Source organism: Halictus rubicundus, chromosome 1 (genome assembly GCF_050948215.1).
Source record: "Halictus rubicundus isolate RS-2024b chromosome 1, iyHalRubi1_principal, whole genome shotgun sequence".
Lineage (NCBI taxonomy): Eukaryota > Metazoa > Arthropoda > Insecta > Hymenoptera > Halictidae > Halictus > Halictus rubicundus.
In genome coordinates, this window is record NC_135149.1 from 13,445,367 (window position 1) to 13,471,464 (window position 26,098).

At 39.6% G+C, this 26,098-nt stretch overlaps 1 protein-coding gene across 1 annotated transcript in view; it reads left to right on the plus strand.

Annotated features, from left to right (window-relative positions):
- The first annotated feature begins 2,903 nt into the window (after positions 1 to 2,903).
- The window catches only part of Dpr1 (defective proboscis extension response 1), a 426,632-nt gene continuing 403,437 nt past the window's right edge, over positions 2,904 to 26,098 (plus strand). The window contains exon 1 of the mRNA XM_076789143.1: positions 2,904 to 3,023. Coding sequence (XP_076645258.1) covers positions 2,948 to 3,023 — 76 coding nt within the window. The 5' untranslated portion in view covers positions 2,904 to 2,947. The remainder of the gene's footprint in view (positions 3,024 to 26,098) is intronic.

Here is a 26,098-nt window from a genome sequence, read left to right on the forward strand (position 1 = left end):
TTTTCTCATATCTCTAAAAATAACGGTGATAGTTAGGATGGTCAACATTATTGTCCCCAGTTGTGTGATCAAATTTCACTTTACATTTTCGAATCTTGTTAACTCTTTGCACTCGACTATCCCCTCTGAGACATGGCTGAAAACGACTGTACCATAATACAAAACAATTCCCAAATTGCTAAACGTGTTTGCGTTTAATATTAGGTGTACAAATTAGTTCGTAGTACTTACTGTTAATTAATTGCAAATTTCTTTGGAATTCAAATTTTTCAAACACCATACTGGTTCACGCGTGGTACAAGTAAATACACTCGACTTCATATGGACAAAATGGAATAAGTCATATGTATTGAAAATTGATCAGATAAGACATCCGAATTTTGGAGTCAAAATAACTTCGAGTGCAAAAGGTTAATTTACAATTACCCTGCTATTTCTGCATTTAAAATGGCTTCGAGTTGAAAAGGTTAATTTAGAATCACTCCGTTATGAGCTGTACCATCGATCAAGTTATTCTAAGTATAATTCGTGATTAATATTCTGACCATTATAAGTCATCTACTCATTCTATTGCTACTCGTATAATAATTCAATTACCATATGTTGAACGCAAAGGTCAATATTAATTCAATAATGTATCCCTCCGACTACACGAAGTTATGAACGACCACTGCAGATAAATGTGTCTCTTTTCGAGTGCAAGAACTCCCGCGGAGAAAAAGGAAGTACTCAGAAGCGGTGATGGTAACGCAGTTTGAAATTTTTATAGAACTAGAAATGCTACGAGTGTGAAATAACCCAATAACTGACGTCTGTACCGTTACCAGAATTTCCAATAGTTGCTACAGTCATCCGCGGAACAGGAAATTAAAAAAAGAAACCCCTTTTCAATAGTTATTGATTCTTCGGTGATTAGAAGTAGAGCGCGTAAACACGTGAGCTGCGTCAGATATTTAAAACTTCAGCTCCCAAATATTTAATTATTTCAATTTGTTTAATTTACAATTTTAAAAAGTTTTTAGCATTGACACCTCTCATCCAGGACAATTTCGGAAACAAAAAAAAGTCATGATCTACCGAAGTTTCTAAAACAAATTAAATTATTCTACAGTGTACTGCAAAGTAATACACAGGGACCACATCTCCGACAACGGTGCCCGGGACTATTTTGACCCACAGTATCAAAATCGTCGTACAATTGCTCAATGTTCAGCGACTTTTTAAGAGGAACTGCTGTTACATTAGCCTTCGCAAACAGGTATAAAAAATTACGAAATAAACCCATAAATCGGTACAGTTACAAAACTCTTGTTAAACTCTGATTGAAAAAGAAAAACGGTAAACTCTCTGTTTATGTCAGGGAAACAGTGCGATGAAGACACTCGTGTTCCACGAGGGTAGACGAGACCGTGTTTCAAGAGGGTTCACTGTGCTTAGAGAATAGGACTTCGCAACCGTCCGGTAGCATTAGTGATTCAAATATCGTCAGCGATCAACGCCGAAGTCGCTAACGAAAATCATCAAACCGAAAGCGAAGTGTACATGGAAGTCTCGTGTCGACGTCCGTCACGATAGCATCCGTGCGCTGTCGAGGTGAACACCGACTACCGATGGGGGCGAGCATAAACGTTTCCTGTCGCGTCCACTCGAACAAGAATTCCCAGGATTCTTGCCGAACACAGGACTCCCTGTGATGATACCTTCAAAGATCGTATCGCGGCGGAGGATTCTATAGCAGCTGACCCTAGTAGGAGACAAGGAGAGACCCGCGGATGCATTCCAGCACCGTTTCACCGGACCAGTCGGCCCTTGAACGCGTGAAGTAGAAGTGGTCTGCGCGTAACCCGTCCGCGCCTGGTGCACGGCAACCCGGGCGCATGCGTGCATCCGGAACGGTCCCCCGCAGAATCACTTCGCGCCGCGACGCCAAGCGGCAACCCGCATCCGTGTATACGCGGCTGGTCCATGTGCGTTCAACGTCGTCGCGTGGGACGTCGACGACGAGGACGACGAAGACGCGTCTCAGTACAGTGCACTCTCGCGCGTGTTCTCACCACCCTAACCGCCAACTCTACCGATCCCAAAGGATACACGACATTAAACTAAAAGAAAAAGAGTAAAAAAGGATAATTACAAGTGTTCTCGTATCTCGTGTTTCGTCGGTCATCCTGGCTAGGGATGAATCAGAGGTGAAAAAATGCGACAGACAAACGACACCGTGGTCGCGATGATCACGGATTCCCGTGAGATCCAGGAAACCCGGGAGCGTGGTTATCGCCGCGGTTGCAGCGGATTACGGTTCGGCTTCGACGCGACGCAACGGCCTGCTTGAGAATCTTGGTGTGGCACTTTACGGTGTGTTGATGCTTGCGGTCTTAGCCGTCCACTGATGCATCGGGAACCGATCCGCGGGATTTGACGCGCGATTTATCGTCGGTGCTCTCTACCGTTTCGCGCTGGATCGATCCCCGGGATTCTTTGGCGGATTCCGTCGTGGGCTGGATCATCCGGTAATCCTGGAGAGTGCGACGATACGTGGAAAACTTGATCTCGGTAGTGGACGTGTCGCGGTCGTCGTCCCATCTCGATTCCCATCGAAACCCCATTGGAACCGAGCACCGGTTTTCGCGACCGCGGAACGATGATCATCGGTTGATCCGCGCGTGCGAGAATGTTTTAGATGGTATGGGGTTTGCGATCGGGAAATGTGGTAACTGGAGCAAGTTGCATAATACCGTATAGTGTGTAACTAGAGTAGCGTGTTACCCGGGGGTGAAGGGGCGCGGAAGGCCGCGAGTCGAAACACCGATTTTAAAGCTGAATTAACCTGATCCGGCGTCGTTTCGGTTTTGGGTTCTCGGGGGCGGTGTGTGCGCCGCGCTGACCAGAAGCGGTCCAACGTGGGAAACGATCGACGGTGATACAACGTGTGAACCAAGTGTTAAAAATGTGGTGTCGTTGGCTCGCCGTTCTGATACTCGCTGGTTTTCTACTGGTTATCGAAGGGATCGCGGTCAGCCAAGGTACGTGACCAGACCCAGAGCATTCTTAAAACATTCCCCAGACGTGCCCACTCGAACGCGTTCAATTACCCAGGCGAGCTCGCCTTCGAGGATCGCGCGCGCGGTTAGAACCACCATCGGTTCCTCGAGATGCATTCGCATGCATCGCCTACTTTTCAAGAAGTTCGCGTTACGCTCGCCACTTTGCTCAAGAACCTTGCGAATTGAATCGAAATGCTCGCCGGTTCCACGGGCCTGTCCGTAGACGCGCGTCCACCAATTTCGACGACATTGCATTAATAAGTCTCGATCGAGTGGCCGACAGTTCTTCGAAATTACAATGAAACGAAGCTTACACCCGTTATTTCCTCAAACACTTCTGAGGACTTGGAACGTTATACTTTTGTTATAGCTATGTGTCGCAATATAGTTCTAAAAGTGATTTTTTAAGAGTTTTCAAGATTCTTCGAGAGTTTGTATTTTATTCTGTTTTGTGACAATCAGAAAGCGCGCGTTGCAGACCTCTCGCAGGATATAGGGATAAACAATAAGAGATTTGTCAAATAATCTTCATGTTCAGAATGTTTCTTTAGGTCTAGCTTATGGTGAAAACAACGTTCATTTAAGTTAGATGAAAGTTCTTAACATCGAAATGATTATTTGTAGGGTCTCTCCTGTTTTGGAATATATATTACTTAATCATTTTTGAAATACGAAGTAGTGAAGAGACACTTAAAACGAGTCTTTTCGTATTTACATTGTTTTTTCCGCCCAATTTCTGTGGCAGTTTTTTTGTGTTCAAATCTCTAATGACCCGAAGCGGACACAATTCAGAGCAGAGTTCACGTTAGAAGCGGAAAACAAAGAGGCCTACGTAGTATGACAAGGGGCGAGTGCCTGAAAAATTCTTTCACAGACGGTTTCTTGGAAACTAGTTCTAAAAAATGGACGACTATCTAGTTGCTCCTTAAGGAGCAACATAAATTTTAGAATCACCGTACTCTGTGTATAAAGACTTGATATAGTGATTTTATTCGTGTGTAGAAATTTCTTAAATCTGGATTGCGGATTTTATGCATTTATGACAGTATCGAGTGGGTGATAAAAAATTTCTGTTTAAATTGTGCGTATGGATCTTTTGGGATAGTAAGTGCATGGTCTTTCTGAACAATTCTTTATACATTTCTTGTACACTTACTACCAACTATAACATGTTTACAGTCTTTTTAAATAGTTCTTTGATCGCGTTATATGGGAGTGTATTCCAGCAGGCATATTAAAAGAATTATATCGATATATTATTTTCAATCTATTATTCCAAAGGAGACAATATTTTATCTGGTTTCAATTTCTGGCTATTCATGCAGAAGATTTTCATTTTGCACAAAGATCCACGGTCTAATTATAACAATAATTTCGAACGAATTAGAGGTCGAAAGAAATTATTGTTCCTCTTCTTTGTCACTTCGTAAAGTGAACGGAAGATCTTGGTATATTCGCGTACTGTACGAAAACGCGTGTTATATGGATTGCAATTGTCAACGCAAAGAATCGTTACAAAGTTTGTCGGAATTGTCGGTATCCCTAATTGGCGATTCGACTAGTTCCATGAACCTAGCAATGCTAATGACAGCTTTCGGCACCGTTAACTACTTTGACTTTCATGCTTAGTGCTCCATTCAGATTCACGTGGTAATAACTTCGCAACCATAACAGATAGTACAATTAATTTCAACACTTTAACAACTTCATGCACAAGCATATAGGACATGCATTAGGACGCATCATTCACCTCCATGTCTCCATACTCCCGCATAATGCGGCAGCTCGCAGGCCCAAGTGTCTCACTTCAGCAGTTTATGAAGCACTTTAGAAGCGAACGAACCGAGACTTAAGTTTCGAAACGAGAAATTTCTGCTTAGTATGTATAAGATGTGCCGATGACTAATTCATTATTTCTGAATAACATAATAATATAATTCCGAGAATACGTGCCTCTAAATTTTTGCTCTCACTTTCTCTTCGTGTTTCCTCGAAGCCGTTATTTCTACATTATCCTTATCGTATAGTACAAGATTACTAAGAAAAAGCTTTTTTCCTCTTCGTTTTTTTTTCTACAAAATATAAAGTACAAAAATAATGTTTAGTTGTTTCCTATCTTGAAAACTCATTGCTAGAGGAGAGAAAATTTGTCTTTACTCTCGCGAAGATTTTGTAGAACAATAGGAATTTAAACTTCCGGAGTCTAAACGGAGCTAATGAACTCAAGAAATAATGTATCGCCTATTAGCACTTAAATACATGTTGAATAGACCGCCAAAATTCGGTCACCTGTTCGAGGCACATCCTGTGCTCCGTCGATGTCTTCCATCTTCCACATTAATATCGAATTCTGACGCATTAACACCAGGAAGAACGTGTTGTCGTGAATGATGGCTCTAAGGGAGTGTGCGCGCACCAGCACGGCCCTGAGCGTTTCGAAATTTAACAGGCCTGCGACCCTTGCGCTTGTAACGTTTTACGGAGTATGCGTGCTAATTGCATAATTAAAAGTCACTGCGGTCGGATGTCCATTCGACGGAAAATGCAATGTCCGGGGCAACAGTGACACGGCCGTGGCAAAGCAAATAATCACCGCCTCGTAATTGTGCAATCACAGGAACGCGGCTGCTCAAGTGGCAAGAAACGAAATTTCATGGGGACAACTGACCCACGCGTAAACGTTCGCGATCATTCATAATGGAACAGAACATCATCGATTCGAGACCGTTTTATACCATCATCGTACGAGTGCCACAAAACGAATGCTTCAATTCAAAGTGAATTTAGTGCATGCGAAATGTATTTAATTATTAAACTGCGCATCTTTGTACAAAATAAAAGTGTTCTGCACCACGTTCTGCATCCAACGAGCAGGAGTTACATTTACTTCCTTTACGAGCTTCAAGAAATTGACAATAATGTACGAATATTTTTAAATACCTCTGAAGCTTTCACCATTTTGTGTTACAGATAAATACATAAAATAGCGTTATTAGACATTATCAAGTGCTTGTATCAGCTAGTACAAGCGTATAAAATTCACAGGATAAATATATTGTTCAAAATGTTCCTGTAATTGCGTTCGGTATTTTTATAATTATTTACCTCTATTTAGTTTGTAACAATTTTTTGTTTCTCCATATGAATTTAATTCATTATTTTCGAAGCATTATGTGCCACAACTTCGTCAGATATGTCATTCCACTGTTTCCTTGAAATGCCAAATGCGTTTTGATATTTACGCTGTTTGTGTAAACACAAACGGTCAAGAGCGATTCGCATTTGGCTCAACAAACAATCAATTAATCGTCAACAGTTTCATGAGTGCTGCAGCATGCCATGTCATAAAAAGTACATCCAGGTTAACTGATCAACGTTGACCTGAACGAGAGTGCCTCCGAAGTGATCATAAATGCATGCGGTGCGAAAATAAAACTTTAACCAGACCATAATGGAGAGGAAAACCGCGACAATCGGAGCTTGATAATTTTTTCGAATGTGTCAATTGACGATGCAAAATAATAATTCACCTTCTAGTTTCTTTTAACCACGAAAGAATATTTTAGATTACGAAAATACACGCGAGACTACATTGTTAAGTTGAAGTTTGTATTTCTATGTAGGTAATCGATCTTTCTGGATACATACTTCCGCTGTAGAACATTTACAATTCACTAAACTTATCGTAATCAAAATTCTGCTCATTCCTCCGAACTTTAAATTTGATTTTAAAGTTTCTTCTTAATTTGTTCCTACGGAAACTTTCAGTTTAACAACTTCATTATTACTTCGGATATCGTTGGAATTATAGATTTCTGAATAGAAGCGTCTCGTGCCTATACTACATCCAATAAATATACGTAAATTTGTTTACTGCTAGCATACCAGTTCAGTGTATATACTTTTAAATTTGCGGGATATTGTCGATAGTCGATTCGATAGTACAGTTTCGAACAAATTATTGCAAAAGTGGATCGAAAATATAGTACACAATTCTGTTTACAGTAGCTTTTGTTTTCGATTCGATCGATTTGATAATTTATTACCTTGCGCAGCGGAAGAACGTTTAGTCCACGTGTATGTCCATTACTGACCAGTTCCAATTTATATTAATGTTTGTAAATGTGGTGTCGCGTCGATCCCGGAATTGGGGAGAATCGGCTCGCGACTGGGTAATGGTTTAACGGCGAGTGAGTGTAAATTCAAACTCCGGAGAACTAGTCTTTATTTCTAAAATGCAAGACTCGGCTTGCCTTCGGTAACTTCTAAACAGCTCGGTGCTTGAAGGAATTCGGTTCTCGATAGTTCTAGACAGCTCGGTGTACTAGTCAGTTCGGTGTATCAGACAGTTCTGTTGTTGTTACAATATTTTGGAATAAGGTAGGCTCGGATGTGGGTGTGGTCTTAGGAAGTTGTCTATGATTGGTTGAAGGATGTGTTTGGAAGTGGTGGAAAATAAGGAAGAGTGGGAGTGGAAGATACATTTGGTTACAGGCGGCTACGGCTATAAAACTATAAATTTTGGTACGCTAACGGTTCGCAGGCCAACATGTGATCGTCAGCTGAGGTTGTTCGGATTTTTGACTACGCCAAACTACGGTAGGTTTTTTATGGCGGTCATGGTCATTATGCCGCGGGTGGTTAGTTTAACTGACCTTCACGGTCGTACTGACGTCCCTTTGCAGAGGGTTTTTACGACGGAACAGTAAATGTGGCTAGTACTATGATATTGTTTGCCAGCCGCAACAACTTCGTATCAGCTGATAAAGATAATAGCATCAATGGAAAGCTTGTAATAGAGCATCATCATGAGAGTTTATTACAAGTAGAAACACTGACCAATGGCCAGACACAATATCAAACGCATTCGAATGCAAGCGTGTACCACAAATTTCCAAACTTCATGTTCGTGGTAAACGAAAGGTTAAATACAATTTAATATGCTGCATTCTCAGTTTATTTTATCTTGTTATGCTAAACTGCTCTTGCATCAAACAATCTATATTAAATTATTATCAACTTTTTAACTTTCTATCGTTAACAAACGTTCCAGTTAATATTGTACATTCACGACTTATTTTAATTTTATGTGCATTAAAGTATCATGATACTATGGATTGTTAAACTTTCTATTGCAAAAAATAACTAGTGAAACACTAATGGCGAGAATAGAAATGATAAAAATCGCAGTTGCAGGCCGAAAATCGAAAAGTAAACTGTAAAATTCGCCATTTTAATTTTTGCTCCATGTATACAACTGACATGAATCTACAACGCATATTGTTAAAATTTCCAGTACACGCTCGGATAAAAAGATTGTAAAAATTATTTTCGTTAATTGCAAGACACAGGAACCACGTATGTAGATTCAGTTTTCTTATTGATTAGAACGAGCTGCAAATATGACAACGATATTAAGTCAATTTTTCAATGAATTTTACCGTTTTATATTCTACCCACTCAATTTTATCACAAATGCATCAACTCCACAGCCTAATTATATCGTTCCCTTCACAATTCCAACCGAATGCAATTTTTTCCAAATCTGCATTACATGTCGTCTACAAATCCAATCCTTCCAGCTTCGCAGAAAGACTGGAGTGGTTTTGCGCACTTTTCGAAAAGTAATTCCGATTGGACGGGAGTTCGTGCGATTACGCGAATCAGAGTAAGTACGAACGTACAAATCGGCGGATCTTTAGGCGATAACCAACTTTCGGCAACGGCAGCGGGGCGAAGCTCGTTCATCATCGTGTATTTCGGAGCGGCGCATTGTCCACATCACGTGCACGCGTTCAGGGAACATTAAATCGATTCTCGTTCACGCGTGATTTACCACGGCGAATTGAATCGTAAAGTGGTTTGCGTGCTTACGATTTTTCCTGTGTAATCGACCGCAATGTACCCCCGTGACCCCCCCCCCCCTCTCCCCTCTCGTGCCCGATTTTCGCCACCTTTTGCCCGAGCCAAGCCCACACTATCACCACCAACAACAGCAGCAGCGGCGGCGGCGGCAATTCCTCCTTCATTTATCCGCCTCGAACTCGGTCCCCTTCGGGTGAAATTCGCGCCGCGGGAAGTATCGCTAACCGCACGCAATCGAAAGTAGCTGACAACCGCACAAATACGAGAGCTCAAACAGCGGGCGCGCATAATTTTCTACGGCGACACGGCACAAACAAGATTCTGGCCACGTCGACAGCCCGCGTCCGTGCTTTATACTACCGACGGGACCATGTTCAATATGTACTCATGAATATCAATCAATTCAACATCTAAGATTCTTTTGATTGGCTTCGATCGCCGCTTTTAAAGCGCAAAGGGATTTGGAGCACAATACAAAGGGAACAGGGGATTATACTTGCGATAATGTTTGCGATTTGAATATTTTGCATAGTAAACTGTTGCAAAATAACTGTAATAGTAGTAGTAGAGTCTCGAAGAGATTTTCAAAACAACAGAAATTGCAATGAAACAGATGAAGCCTAGTCTTTAGAGACATCCCGTATCGAGTTATGTCGAAATCGCCCGATACAGTTTCCGCTGATACAGTTTTGATCGACAAGAATTCACTGGAACCAAGTTTAACTGACAGCAGTATTCGCCGGCAACATTGTTCCCTCGGTAGTTACGCTTGTATACTACTGTGTAGACATTGTGTACGGACGTCGATAGACGGATTTTCAAACTCCAATTTGTCGAAAACTAGACCTCAGGAAACGTTCTGTAATGTACCTTTGAGTTACTTTTTCGCAAAGCAGTATTAGTTCGTATGCCTTTCTACATACAATACAATACACACAACATATAATTACATACTACATACAATTTCTGTCAGTCACAACTTGTGGAATAAACACACGGCATATTTACCTGTACACTGCTGTGCACAATGTACATTGATTTTAGTAGGTAAATGATTTGTGCACTTGTAATAAAAGCGACACAATTCGAAGAAATAAGTCTTTCAGGAAAAGTAAGAAATTGTTTCTGAGCATAGTGAGGCACAGTTTTTTAAATATTGTTTATCAATCGTTTGTCAATAGGCAGACACGGGAACCAAATAAAAATTCATTTCTCTTTTAAATAATTTTGCTCAATTGTAACTAATGTATCGACATTCGAACATTTTATAAACATTTCTACGGTTGGAAGTTTCATCCGCCCAGTTTTGTTATGAACGCGTAAAATCTCCAGTCGATTTATGGCTATTGCGACTTGTAAAGATGCATGTACATATGTGGAGCCACTCGATAAATTTATTTGTCTGAATAATCCATACATGTTGGCTATTATAAACATCCACAATTTCAACAATAACAATAAATATGATAAAAATCTGAATAATTACAGAGCGATCCAAAAGTACTAAAGCAAAAACTCACCGTCATTCATAAAAAAATCCGAATTATAGTCTAGTGACTCTTTGCGCCACGTGTTTGAGAACTAAGTAGGTACGATGTATGATGGAGAAGAAAAATTGAATATTAGCAAGTGAATAGGCTTAATAAAAAATATCTGCTGCTGTGTGAAATTGGCTGGAACGGCGCACAAAGGATGGAAACCGAATTCGGGAAAATGTGTGTAAAGGCAAACACAGTATCGTAAAATACGGTCGAGAAGGAAACGTTAAATCGGATTGGCAAGTTTCACTTCATCATTCCGCTAACCGAAGAAAGGCAATATAGAATCCGGGCTTCTTCTTATTTTCGTTTGCGTCACGCTCTCATTCTGTCTCACCGGGTAGCGTCACGTGCCAGGAGTCGTTTAGCGGTTGCTTTTTTCTTTCGAAACGAGAAAATTTTTGGAGCGGACCTTCTCCTTGATACGGCACGACACTGCTTTACTCCGCTTCGTCGAGCAGGATTACTTTCTTCCGTGTGTTTCCAGGGCAGTGGCAATCGGGGAAAAAACTTGTTAAATCTTCCTACGAGAGGAGTATCATTTCTGACCTGCTCTCTGCTACCAGTAAAACTTCCGTTGCGCATTGATAGAAAACATGCACCGACATGACGTGCAGCTTTTTTCCCCCCGTACCGCACCGACGCGACGACATGCTCCGAGAGAAATATCGATCTCTCTGTAAGAACCAACACTCTTTCCTGGTCTTTTCGTGACTTATCAATGAGCAGAGAGAGAGAGAGTTGAAAGTTTATTTATCTTCTTGGAAACAATACGCGGTTTCTGATCAACTCAAGCTACAGCGAGTCTTTGCATTTAGCTTTTTAGTTCACTCGTGGTATTTGATAAGGCTCGGGATAGTATTTGATAGGGAGTTCATGTTTTGTAAATTAATTTAATATAACAAGTATGAAAAATTCAGAATTTTCCGGCATGGGGTTATGAGCGTTAGTTTAAACATAATGCTCCGTTTGATAGAACAGTACCGAGAAATTTGCATAAAGATCCGCGATCTAATAATAATTAATTACCGCCAACCGTTATCAAGAAGTACGGAAATAGCACGAAATTAATCCGGCAGATCTGAACACGGATCTTTCGAAAATTAGAATAGAAATGCAGCGGTCTGTGTTGCGGAAACAACACACGCGAGCGAAATTAAGAATCGCGCCGTCTGAACAGAGATTCATGGAAAACTGAGCCGGCCGGACGCAATGTAATCACGCATACACATACATACGCGAAATGGGAAACGTTATCGAGTGGTGAGCACACTGCCACGCTCGACTTATGTAATACATAAAACGGGGCCCGCGGTCTCGCGATATAAAGCCAGAAGTCTCGCGTCAGGTCCCGCGGAGAAGCATCGGAGCAACCCCCGGGAAACTACGATGATTTATGATCACTTATGCGAAAGGTTATGGAGATTTTTGCGGTGGCGCGCGAGCCCGTGCTCATTTCCAGAAAGTCGCCTCAGTTATGTGCATATTGATCACATCGAAATTTCCGCGTGTTCGCCCCGATACTAAACGCGGGTCGCATTGTTCCCGACGAGACAATTACTGCAATATTCTTCGTTATCGTTGCCTTATCGCCCTCCCCTCCCCGATCATCGCATTATACAATACGCTTATTGCGCACGCCGCCGCCGCAGAAACTATAATTTAGTAATTAACATTGCAACGGCGAATTTAATTCGTATGAAATATTATTCCGATTATACTCGGTAACAGGTATCGCGGTCGACGGCGGACAATGCTATTGAAATAGATGATTTGCAAGTAAACAGCGTGTGTAATAGCTAGGATAATTTGCACCGTTTCATCCTGTATTTGAGGTCACGTGTTGCTAATCAGCTGCAATAATGAAAGCCGAGCTAATTCTCTTTTCTTCGAGGCAATGTTTGCTATTCGAGTGGGTTGTTTTGTGAACCGAAAATTTTAGTCTTTGTCTTTATTGTTGCATATATTAAATTCGAGTGTTTAGATGTCAAAATACGCGTGCCCTATGCCAATTTGTTCCTAAGTACAATGGGGAATTGGTTTGACAAGCAAAGAGGTCACAAATCATGGCGCGTTGTGACAGCAAGTAAACTGCGATACTGATGCCGGGATTGTTCGGAACAGTAATAGTTTAATGACGACAATTTGCTGGTAATGTGTCTAGTATTAGCGCAGCTCTGCCTATAGATGCTAGCAAATTAGATGAAGATTTAGATGCGCCCTAGGCAAAGCTAACTTCCGGACACACGGACGCACGCATACACCAACAACGCAGCGGGTTATGTACACCCAAAATGGTGTCTCAAGTTCAAGAACGTAAGCTTTGGAATACATGGCCGTAACATGATTAAAGTTATCGCTTGCGGCTAGTTCAACGGCATATTGTACACATTGAAAAACAGGAGCCATTAACGTAGAACAACCATCCTACCCTTAACAAAAATATCAATCGCAACGATAACAATTCTGAACTCTGTAATAATAACTAGAACAGATTCCACATTTTATTGCGACTTTTTCTGTTCTTCCTGCATCGCGAATATTTGTTTGATTTGCACACAAGAAGGTGGGAAGTAATTCTTGGTACCCTTGCAGACACAATTAATTTGACCTGAATTTTCAGGTTCCAAGGTTATTCGAAGATCACATATCAGAGTGTATTTTTTCGTGAGCGATGTAATTAAAAAAATATATATAATTATTTGGAAAACATTGACGACTTCGACAACTTCGTGAGAAAAACACCAGCAGGATGCTGACGATTATTATAACAATAGCATGATACAGGCTGTCCCAAAAATGATGTACTTCCTTGAAAGAGAAGATTTCTGAGGTCATTTGAAATAACTTCCCCTTTGCGAAAATGTTCTCCGTGGCTTTGTTATTAACATAAACACGGACCAATCAGATTAGATTAGATCAGTCTGCTATAGCTGCGCCCTGATTGGTCCGAGTTTTTCATTAATAATTCGGAAACAAAGCCATGGAGAACATTTTTGCAACGGAAAAAGTTACTTCAAATGACCTCAAGAATCACCCCCTTCAAGGAGGTACAACATTTTCGGGACACCCTGTATATTTCATGTTAAAACCATTCAAGTTGAAATATATTTGTGTATTTTAAATTAAGATATATATATTCGAGAGGTTACAACTTAAAGGAGACACCTTGTACACGTAATTCTGAATGAGGTGCGACTTTAATGAAGCCAAAGTAAATTGCTTTCTGTTTAATGGGAGAAAGTTGTAACGGTTTAAATCGTTTAATCACTTACATAACGCTGGGAGAAAATCTGTTCGCTTTAATGCATAAGTCTATTCATCTCGAAACCGTGGATAATAAATACAGCGCGATTGAAACTGTCGATGAACTCGGGTTCAATACGGCCATAAGCGTATCCATTTCTTTGTAACAAATTACTCCGCCGGGCTTCGTCGTCACCGTGTCTCGTGCAACTCGAAAAGTATAAAGGTTAGTTACGAGCATCTTACGGTATCGATTCCCGTAAAAAGCTCGCACCGCCAGCACCTTTTATCGAAAGCTGTGGGTGCCTGTAATAGTGGCACTGTCGGCTCTTTATCAATGACGTGAAAATCGTTTCGTAATAGACCGCGCATTCGCGATATACTCGTATATGAACATAAATTGTCTGTTTATATCGTCGTTGCGGCTTTATTATTCTTCTTCTTTTTTGCTCTCTTTTTTGCGCATTGCCGTCGCTGCACACAGGCACGGTGCGGTGCTCATAATAGCGTACGCATACGAGACACGTTTTATCAACAGATTTAAAAAGTTTCTTTTCTTTTGTTTAATTCGCGAGGTAGAAAAGGGCTCTCTAATACAAGGAACCGGGTAAAGTCTTTTTAATTACGGAGGCGCAAAAACGAGCAGCGTGACGACACAATTACACTGCGGCGCGGTCCTGTTCCTGTTCCCGACGAGTTCGCAAGCACAGCTTTCGTAATTACCTGACGCATGCCTCGCATGATCAGTTTCAATTTGCGAAAAAAGCTTAGTCGGCGGCAGAAAAAAAGTCGGGCCGACGCGAAAAATTTATCGCGTGGTATCCTGGGCCACGGATACACCGACAGACGGTCGGCTTTACGTCCCCGTTTCGAAAAAACGATATCTGCTTTGAGAATTAATTTTCATACAGAGTAGAACACTTCCGTTCAAACTTTACCTGGACAATTCGATTCGCAACGATTGTTATGAAAATGTGCTGGGTACTCAATCTCGTTTTTATCGTCGAAAAATAAACGACGACCTGAACGATTTAGTCGAGGAATTCATGGATTGATGTGCTGCTTATTCTATTGCAAATGTCTTTAGTGGACTGCAGATTCAATAACAGAACAGTTCAATAATTGTGCTTATATACAAATAAGTCGGATGTAATACAATATATCAATGGTTTTAAATTGTTTTAACTGTGCCACTGCTTCAAATTACAGCTACTCATTTTCGTCATAAATGCATAAAATCATACAGACTTCGGACATGTAAAAAGATTGTTTGTTCCGTGGTTACTATAGAACCGTAGTTTCTATGGAGTCGAACATTTTACTAGCTTATTAAAAGTTTAATCAAATGTAGATAGATAAAAGTTAGCAGTTCAGTTATGAATTTGAAGAAATTCGTTGTCATAGTTTGTTTCGAGGCATCCAGTGTTTTAACCTGTTCGAGTTAATAATCGTATAATGAGTTTTAACTGTGTATGATATTAAACTTTGAAATAATGTGCAGAATGTGCTCGTAAACAATGAGAAAAGTTTAATAGGTTGGTGAATGTTGTATGTTGTATATATTGTATAACGAGATTTACAAGCAAATGACTTGCAAAGTTGAAATTATGTATTTCGGGGTTAAAATTTTATTTGTGTTTAAGTAGAATTTGTATTTAAGGACAATAGTCGTGAAAAGCAAATATTAACAACGGACCAAATTGTCAAAAAGACCAGATGTTCGTTAAGATTCTGTACCACGGGATTTTAACCATTTCCAACGACCACCATAAACGTCTGGCTAGATGCACGCCCGTAATATCGGAACACCCCACGGGGAAAATCAATTATATTCTTGGTATGGCAAAGTAATGATATTAATTTTCCACCGAATTCACCGAAAGCAACCCCTCTGCGTGACGGTGGATTACGCGGATAACACGGAAGCCACCCCTAAACGCACCGTGGACAATCCGGATAATCTTGCGCAATAGGAACGAAGATTCCCCGTATTCTTTCATCCTTTGGCAAATCACCGTCGTAATAATTACGGTGGATCTCCGGCGATTGAAAACTGAATGGTTCGTTATTACGTTTCAATTAGCAAGTACGGATATTTACGGTAATTGCAATCAGTTAAGCCGTTAGGACGCAGTCGGTATAACTAACGAGAGAAGGGAGGGATCGCGAACGAAGACAAACGGAATTCAAGCTACGTTTTACGCGTTGCGGATTCTGCCCAGATTAATTCGATTGAAAGTTTCAATTTTTTAATTGAATTAGAAGGGGTGGAGGAGAGCACGAAGGGATGCTTCACTATTTAAATAAATCCATGTTTAGAGAAATATTGTAATCGTCCTTTCAAGAAGTTTGGAAATATCTCGTGATAAAATTTAAAGGATAAAAGTATTTTAAAGAATTATAGTACGCGTTACGTAGATCAAATAAATAGACTAGGACAATTGATAGTGTTTAAAGAAAATATGAAAAAATAATAAACGTCCTCATCTTTCCACCGAAGATAATTTGTTTGTTCAACGGGGCGTAAAAATGATAGAAAACTATGTCAACACAGCGTGAAAAAATGTTACGAGACGTATAGAACTCTACACAAAGAGGATGACAAGAGGAATTATTCGCTTTTTCGAGCCACTGTTTATTTTCCTCATTTCATAGCACGAAATATTCGCAATTTTATTTTAATATTTTCTAAATTAATAGTTTATATAAAGTTCTTCAAGTTGTTTAAGTTACTTTAACTAAAATCGATGACTGCGACGACTTCGATAGTTATTAGTTGTTATTACATATTTTCATATTCTGTTCGGAATGGTTCTAGCGAGTTAATATGAAATTCCATGGCGGACATTGAAAACTCGAGTATCGCGGCCGTTAGGCAAGCAAAGTTTCGCCATCGAACGTTCGGCAGCGGCGCGGCGGTGCGCATAGTTATCTCGTTTCAGTCATATAAATTCGCGCAATAAAGTTGAGGGCATTAAAGGATTGGCATAGTCGGTAAACCTCATATGCGCTTATATACAATAATTATTAATAAACGCTTGGCTAGGCCGTGGCACAAAGCGGCTGGTGCGAGATCGCTGCCGCATTTAGAATCCTCCAGTAAGAGATTCTACGTGGTTTCCAGCGCAACTAGATAATGAGATTGTGCCGAGTTAATAATGATTACTGTATCTAGTGCGGTAGTTATGGAATCTCGCGCGTACCGTGCGCAAGTGATGATGGTTCAAGTACTATTTCGACTCGGCCCCCGTGGCTACTCACCTGGGAGAAATTGGAAACACCGTTGTAATCTCCTTTAAACGGTGCGATGCACGCCGATGCGCTTTCCCGTCATACGTGGCCAGCAGGAGGAGTTCATCTGCTCGGCTCGCGATCGAGAGATTTATCGCATCGAGCACCGATCACCGCTCTTTCGGAACTGACGTGAGATATTATCCGCTCGTTTGCTGTTAATCGTTTAGAAACGTTCTGTTATCGGGTGATCTGTTACGTGTGATTCATCTTTAATCTATTATAAAAGTTTTCCGGTTTAGAGCGTCATTGTGCGCCTTGATTGCAAATTTCTGTCAAGAAATCAGAAGATTGTTTTCTATTGAGGTTTTGTTATTATTTGGACTATACAATATAATTTTTTCAAATCAAAATACTTACATTTGTAGGAGTTATAGTTCCTCGAAGAGGGGCAAACAAGAAAAAGTATTTTCAGCCTTTGTATTGGACTGAAAAAAAAGAACTGAAGTGGCATTTTAATTTAGTCCAATTTTTAAAAAGTTTTTGAACGATGACCACTTAATTTTGTCCCCGACTGTATCTAACTGTTTAACAGAATGGCGTTACTTTGAATTCTGAATTTTAATTTCAGAGGCTTTCTCTTCGCATTTGGTATAATAAAAAAATAAAAATATATGAAATATTTGTTGAAGTTGACCCTTGAAGTGCAAAATAGAAAATAATAAATCATATTGATTTGTGTGTTGGGTTCTATAAAATACTGTAAACGATTATCATTGTGCATGTTTATTTAAAAGGATATTAACCAGTACGGTATTGCGATCCTCCTAAAAGTAATTTGCATTTCCCAGGTAATAAATTTTGCTGGAAATTCACATAACGTAGTGCATTCTACTATTGCCTTTTTATAAGGACATCATACACAGTCGGAATTTATTTCAAATTTATTTCCTGCGTACCTCAAACACAAAGGCGATTCAATTTCACGAAAGACATATGAAGGAGGAATGACATGCTAGTATTATGCGAAACCTAATCCATAAAGTATGCGCCACTTTACTCTGTGCTTTCCATTATCCTTTGACGAAATTATTTATCTCTTAGTGTCGCATTGTTTGCGTTTTCATTAAAATTCTTCTCTAGATTTGTACAATTCTTGTACGTGACAATTTCGATATCGTCAAATGTTTAATATTTCGTATGTAATTAATGTCAGACCCAATACTAAATTTTTGAGGTAACATATACGAGTGTGACCATCAGATCTGGGATCTTATAAATTTATGACAAGAATGAATATTTGTTCATTATAATTACCATTCCCATCGTGTTAGATTTTGGAGAGGACTATACGTTGAGCAAATAATAGTAAATAAATAAGGTATTGGTCCTTACATCTTCGCAACACCCGTAACTATTATGTTCGAAGAAAGAAATAGCTTAATATCGCAAACATTTTATCTTGGAGATTTATTACCAGACAAATGAAAATAACTTCGCTCGGAAACAACGACCGCGATTAACGTGGAAAAAAAGGAAGTTAAGCGAGAAAATTCTATCCACGGAGAATTCGTGGCTGCATATTAAAGTTCCAGCGCTATCGATGTATACGTTGCTTTATAATCCTCTTTAAACCATTCCGTACAGTTAAAATGCCTGGAATTTGTATTATCACTATCGTAACTTCGCCCGTCGTCACATTTCCGTGGTACGCCTATTGATTGCAGTTGCATAATCGCTTCGTGATCGATACTGTTCCACAATTATGGTTGCTACATACTCGTTGCAAATTGAAACAAAATTGCAAACGATAAATCACGATTCAGTGGAAATCACTCCCCTACGATAACTGTACTTGTAACAGCGAAACAAAAGGATTGTTTGAAGCTACTTAAACAGTTACTACATAAAATCATACAACTTTTTGCAATTTCCTAATTTTGTTAGCAGACAAAGAATATTTAAAAATATTCAAAATAACCTGACATAAATAAATATATTATTTATAACAACTAATATTCATCTCTGCAAGCGATTGTAAAATATGATTTTATTTTTCACATTGATCTATATGAAATTACATTTTGTTTTAGTTCTTCCAACAAATTGTACAGTTTAGTAACATCATTTTATTATAAAATTGGGTGAAGTTAGTCTCGATAATTTCTATACAAAACAACTTATAATTCACGGTTTTTGCAATTTTACCATCTTGAAGATTTCTTTCACTCAAGAATTGAGCAGTTGGTATAAATTCCAGTAAAATTGAAATATCACAATTTTCCTCTTCGTGAAACTTCGTACCGAGGACAGAAGATCGTTTAAATGATGTATTTACAGATAAATCTTTCTTGAGAGTAGAACGGTAATTTAAACGAATTATTCCGTTTTTTAATTATCAGTAACTGAATCGTAGAAAGTTCGGAAGCAGAAGTTTCAAGAATTGAGCACGCGAATAGGTCAAGCAAATTGACTGAATAGAATACTAACGAGCTGAATGGATCAGAGAGGTTCATGAATTCAATTGACTAATTGCTACGCTCTTTTTAAGCGTATGTCTGTATTCATCCCGTGTATCTCGATTTTTACGACATTTTCTGTGACACGTACTTCACAAAATTATATAAATCGTGCACCAATTAAATACCCTCCGGCTGTAATTAATGAATAAAAATGCATTCACAGAACGATGGGAATTATATAGAATTTGTTATATAATAATTTCCGGTCTAAAACGAATATCGAATATCCTTTTGTGAAACGAATTAAAGGTGATAAAGGATCGAGTAAACTTTGTCTTCCTTCATGAAAGTATTTTATACTGGAAAAATCTAGATCATAGTATTCTGTGACAGAACAGTATATTTTTATTACGCCAATCACCTCTATACTAAATAATATAAAAATATTAATATATCAAGTTTTTCGTAAAGAACATAGATGAACACTTTGGTCTTTGTCCGTGCGACGTATTCCTCGTCCACAAGAAGATGGCGCAGAGAAACTTGTAGACAGGGTTGCCAGATCGGGGGAATTGACTCTAATCGAAGGGGAAAAGTTACCCTCTATCTGCCAGTACCGGATCAGTCACGTGATATTGTGATGCATGCACGAAAGAGACGAAATGGCTCACGTGACCGGGCTATGGCGAAAACGTGGGAGAATAGCGTAGTAGAGGGGGAAGGGTAGAGTGGGAGACAAGTACTCTGCTTACTGGTATCTATGCCCCACTACCTGATATCCTTAGTTCACGTTCCAAGTATTTCGCAATATCCCAAGTCGTTCCACGAAGAAAACAAACAAACCTATCGAGTGTGACTCGAATAGAGAGACGCGGTCACGACGTGACCCTTCAGAACCCTGCGTCAAGACTACGCTAGTATTAAGAATGGTGTCTCTGAGATTCCCTTTTGTCCCTTATCAGCAATTTGAGCCATCTTCTCGTGGACGAAGAATACTTGCGGACTAAACACCGAAGGAGTTAAGTAAAAAAAAGATGTTAAATTAAGAAAATGGATATGAACGAATGACAGGCAGCAGTATTAACCAGTACATGACGTCCAGGTTGACGCATCAGTATTGTTGTGTTGCGTCGATCCCGGAATTGGGAGAATCGGATCGCGGCTAGGTGGGTTAACGGCGATTGATTGTAGAGTCAAACTCCGGGGAACATGTAACTTTATCTGCGAAATGCAAGACTTGGCTTGCTGTTGGTGGTTCGGTTTTTGAAACAGTTCTTTTTTTTTTATTTTTTTTTAAATTTATTTATTTATACAGGTCGCATCAACAACTAGGTCATTAGCGACCACAGATATTATATCATAATGTTACATTATTATATCTTTGTACTTAACATATAAGTCACTTATAAGTATACTGAGGAGAACAAATTTTGTACTTGTTATATGTATACAATATTACAAAGTGTGAAAAATTTTTGTGGATTTTAGAAATTTTAAAACTTGGTCTATATTCGACTTAACATTGAAACAATCACTTAAATTGTTGGGGATAGCCAAGCGTCTTCTTTGGAAGGAGAAAAGAGGGCATTGTAGGATGAGATGTTCAATTGAAAGTGGTGTATTACATCGGGAACATACGGGGAGAGGGTCTTTTAAAATTTTATGTAAGTGGGTCAGGTTAGTGTGGCCAATGCGAAGTCGGGTGATGACTACCTGGTCTCTTCTGTTAGTAATCGGGGGACAGTCGTTATTACGGAGGTCTTGTCTTACCAAGGATAGCTTAGAGGGAGGAGAATTAGACCATTTATTGTTCCATCTATCCCAGATTTCTCTTTTGATTTGTTTATTCAAATCTCTGTAAGAAGCCGAGTTGTTTGAAGGTATTTCTCTGGAGGCCTTTTTAGCCGCATCGTCCGCTGATTCATTGCCCAATATCCCTACGTGGGAGGGAATCCATGAAAAAATGATTTCTTTGTTGTTATTTTTAGCTTTGATTAAGGCATTGATGATATGTGTTGAAACAGTTCTGCTCTTGCTATAATCGTATAGAAATTAGGAAAGCTCGGAGGTAGGTGTGGTCTTAGGAAGTTGTCTATGATTGGTTGAAGTGTGTGTTTCGGAAGGTGTTGGAAGTGGTGGAAAATTAGGAAGAGTAGGAGTAGAGGTACATTTGGTTAGAGGCGGCTACGGCTATAAAACTATAAACTTCGGTACGCTAACAGTCTAGTTGACCTTCACGGTCGTGCAGATGTCCCTTCGCAGAAGGTTTTTACGACGGAACAAGCATCGAAGCGAGCGCAAAAGGGTATCGAAAAAATTCACTTTGACGCGTTGATAATCCGAAGGATTCCGGCTGGCGGGCGATTCAAAATACGTGATTTCGTTCGGCGCGGCCTCGTTACAAGCCTTGTCCTCATTTTGTTATTTTCTCCGTCGTTTGGTATCGGTTGGTTTCGGCCGATTCACGTTTATACGGGGAGCTTATAACGCACGAACGGGGCATCGTTCACGCGCGTTCGAGCATTCGGTCGCATGCACGCGCGAACACGCGGCCGTCCGGCCGCCTGCCAGTGTACAGTCATTGTGGTTAATTTGCAACTGGCACGCTTGGGATTATTGTCTCGAGGGGATTTTCGCGGAGGATATGTCTGTGCACGCGCATCTCTCCCCCCCCCCCCCATGCACCAGGGGGAACGATACTTTTCCCTCGATCCGGTTTACGGCCTCCATACACCAGGAATAATCTTTATTTCTTTTCATTGCGTCGAATATTACTGCGCGAGCCGGTTGCGCCACCGCATACCGACTGTCCTCGTTGAAAAATCATTATCGTTGCTTCCAACCCGGCAATAACGAGTTGCCAAACCGTTAGAAAAAAACTGCGCCACAAATTTTGTTTTACTACGCTTCGGTTCTCTCTCTCTCTCTCTCTCTCTCTCTCTCTCTCTCTCTCTCTCTCTCTCTCTCCTTCTCTTTCTATTCCGGCACCAGCGAAAGGGGTTGTTTCTTCTGAGTCATTGGTCGATGCGGAATTAGCAATTTGCAGGTAACACGTTCACAGATTGGTGCTTGATCCAGTTCAAAGTTGTTTTAGTTAAATCGCAAACAACTTCGGTCACCAACGATGAATAATTTTGTTAATAAAATCACTAGTAATTACAGTAATCGACAATGAGTACTAGGTAATATTAATGGAAAATACGTTCACTAAAGTAGAAGTAATGTTCCGTCTGCTCGAAGAGTATATTACGTCACACGCCGAACACGGCACAGTATTCCGAATTTATGTTGTTGTTGAAAGGACCACGTCCGCGAAGATTAAGCATGCATTCCGCGCGAATCATTTGGAACCCACGGTTTCGAGGAAACTTTAAAACGATGCTGTGCGTAATATCTTCAGGAGACGTGTAAAGGATAGTTCCTCGTAAAAATTTTCTAACTACGCGAAAGTTCCGTAGCCTTTAAGTCTGACAAATCTTCTACATACTATCTTAACAGTCACCGCCCCCCCCCCCCGCCCCTGTCTCCGGTGATCGAGAATCCTTCCTCCCTGAGCAATTTTCTAAAAAGCTTTTGTACGTAGTACCACTCGCAAATCCGTGGGAAAAATACATGTTAATTGCAAACTTTCGAAACAGCTGAAACTTCGACCCGCTCGCTTGCAATGTTGCTCTAGCTTGCTTCTCAGAATGTACCTCATATGTCCGAAACTTTATCGAGAATAACCTACAATAGTCAAAAGAAGAAACAATTTTCCGAATGAATAAATATCCTGAAATATAATTTTTTTAAATGCCATGAAATTTGAAAATAATACAAGGCAACGAGCATATTAATCAAAATTAATTACATTATCAGTCTATAGTTTGCAGAAGGAATTGCCTAGTTGATGCAAGAAATTTTTTATGGTTTAGATTTTTATGAAATAGTTCATGTAAATCAGAATGTGCATAAACGTCTGTGCATTCCTAATGGTACATAATATTTAATTAAATAAAGTAGTAAAAAGCATGCATAGTATTCTTTGAAAAAGATTTCGTCAACGGTAGTAAAAGTTGACAAAGATTTGTTCGTGAAAAGGAGAAAATTTTGTGCATCCTCAGGATGGGAAAATGGCGTGTCAACTTGTTAGGTGAAGTAGCCCCTGGCCCCTGCAGGCCGTAACGCTCGCTCATGGCATATCTCGTGTTTGCAAATTGAAGTTATGTAATAAGTGTTTGCATCTCGTAATTCGCAAAGATAAGTCCGATCACATTTCAACGTCATCTGACGCGGCTGCCGGGCTCTGAGAAATCGACTGCTTCTCGCACCTTCGTGCTCCTGTTTTTCGCCGGAGGGCTGAAGTTGCCCGATATATCAGCCAGGGGAAAAAAATAAATGATTCATGAGACGAGATTAAGTATATCGGTCAACTTTTAATAACCACTCCCCGGGAAATGTACGACACGGTAAATTCTCCGATTAAATCAGATTACACGGCGTTAAATTCGGTTCTCTTCGTCCTTTAAAACCTGATGTTCGCTGTTTTTGGTGACATTGATAGATCTGGGAGTTTTTTTAATGAATCTCCTCTTGCAATTGGACTGACTGAAAAAAATGCTATTGGATAAATACCGAAAATAAAAATATATAACCGAGCTCTTAAGGTGTCAATGACTCGTTACGATGTAGGGGAGAGTTGCCAATGAGTATTAGTATAGTATAGTATCCATAGAATGCTATTTATGGAATACAATCTTTGTTTTGTAACAATGTTTTCTTTTGTTTAAATTGAATTTAAAAACATTATATTTCTATGTATATAAATTAAATCTACATTTTACATTATTTACGTAACCGTTGCAAAGTATGCATCGTTAAAAGATCTTTATTGAAAAAAGAATTTATAAACTAAGGATCTTCATGCAAAATAAAAATTTAAGACGATTTCGAGGAACGCCAGTTAAGTGGCAAAATAGTTCTTCCATTAATAATTGTAATCGTCTTCCTAATTTTGTAGTATACCTCTTGAGACAAATTTTTACAAGTTAAAAGTTCTAATGAACATACAAAATTTGTTTGAACGAAATTTTAACAACTTGTTACACTGGATAATATACTGTGCTACTATAAAAAACATAATTGAGTTCTAGTTTTCAAAGTTGACTCTTTCCGAAAAGAAGTACTTATGAATATTAGAAATACAAGAAGATCCTTCAAAGTAGACTAAAATCGAAGATATCCTTCGGATGTTTTGAGCATATCAAGCATACCAAGTTTTAAGACGCATTGAAACCGTCTTGAGCTCGATAAAGATGTCAAAGTCTGGAAAGTTTGAAGCTCTGGAACACTTCAACGTATTGCGAGCCCCGAAGCACTGGTAATTCGTTTCCCACTTTCTTATATTATATTCGTACGCAATTTTTTATATTCTGAAAGAAACATGTTTGTGGCAATTAACATATTAAGACAACAAAATGTAAAATAGAGGAAGACATAGAAACTTTAGATTTACTTTTCGGTGGTTCTAAAGTTTCTATGTCTTCCTACAACGCTTAATAAAACTTTCACGACTCGCACAAGACTTTCAAATGAAACACGGTTGCTAAATGTTTGAATACTCGCCGAGTTTCGAGCTTTTAATTTCAGACATCTTGAGCCGTCCTAAATCTCGTCACTAGACACACTTGTGTCAAGTTCTCTTATTCCTTCCGCACGTCCAATTCATTTTTAAAGTTAGCTTACATGTACCGGTGATTATGAAAGTGGCCTAAGTCATGTATTCTTCTTTTCGCGATATTTAGTTTTCCATTTCGAATTAAATTGAATTCTTTTGAACAACGTAACTATAAGTTCTATGCGAGAGTTCAATTTTCTACTTTTTTACGAAAGTTGTTATATACATTACGACAAAACAATATGAAACAATTTAATAAACTCATGTTTGAAGAGTTATATGCAGACAAAACTTTCTAGCCAATGTCTCCAATCTATTTCTCTGTAAATATTTGAGTATAGAATATGGATTCTATATTACAATTGACTTTGAAGAATAATTACAAGAACACATACAAATATATAATATTTTTAACAGCGAGAATACGCGCAGTGTTACGTATTGATTGGTCACACCTAATCAAGCTGTCGCGACGATTAGGTAGCTTCGTAAGGTAGTTAAGCTCAGTAGTGAAACCCCAACGTCGTTTGTTTCGTTCGAAAGCTAATCATTTCGTCGGCAAGACATTTGAAGCCGCAATCTCGTAATTGACCTGAGATCGTGTAACGACAGTCGCATGACCGCGTGACATGTCCAATTATCCGATGAGTTGTCCCCTTGCCCGTTGCGCAATGTACCAATCTAGTTGGAAATAGCCCTTGAGCACGCGCCCCGATTGTTAAGAGCCTGCCGCGTACCGTTTCATTCGTTTACGTGCACGTGTACAGCCCGCAACAATGGCGCGAGACGCTGTACAAACCCGAACAAACGTACCGGGTAACTGCACCTAATATGGAACACCTGATTTTAATTTGCCAGAAATAGACGTGCTTTTTTCCCTATGAAACCAACGTTAACACACACCAACGTATTAATGTATCTTCATATAACGATACGGGGGAGCCCCAGAATCGCTAGGCCATTTTAAAAAAGAATAACCTCTGGTTTTTTAAAAATTCACATTTATTCCGTTATTAAGAAATACAATACATTCGTTGTTTATTTGTACTGTTACTT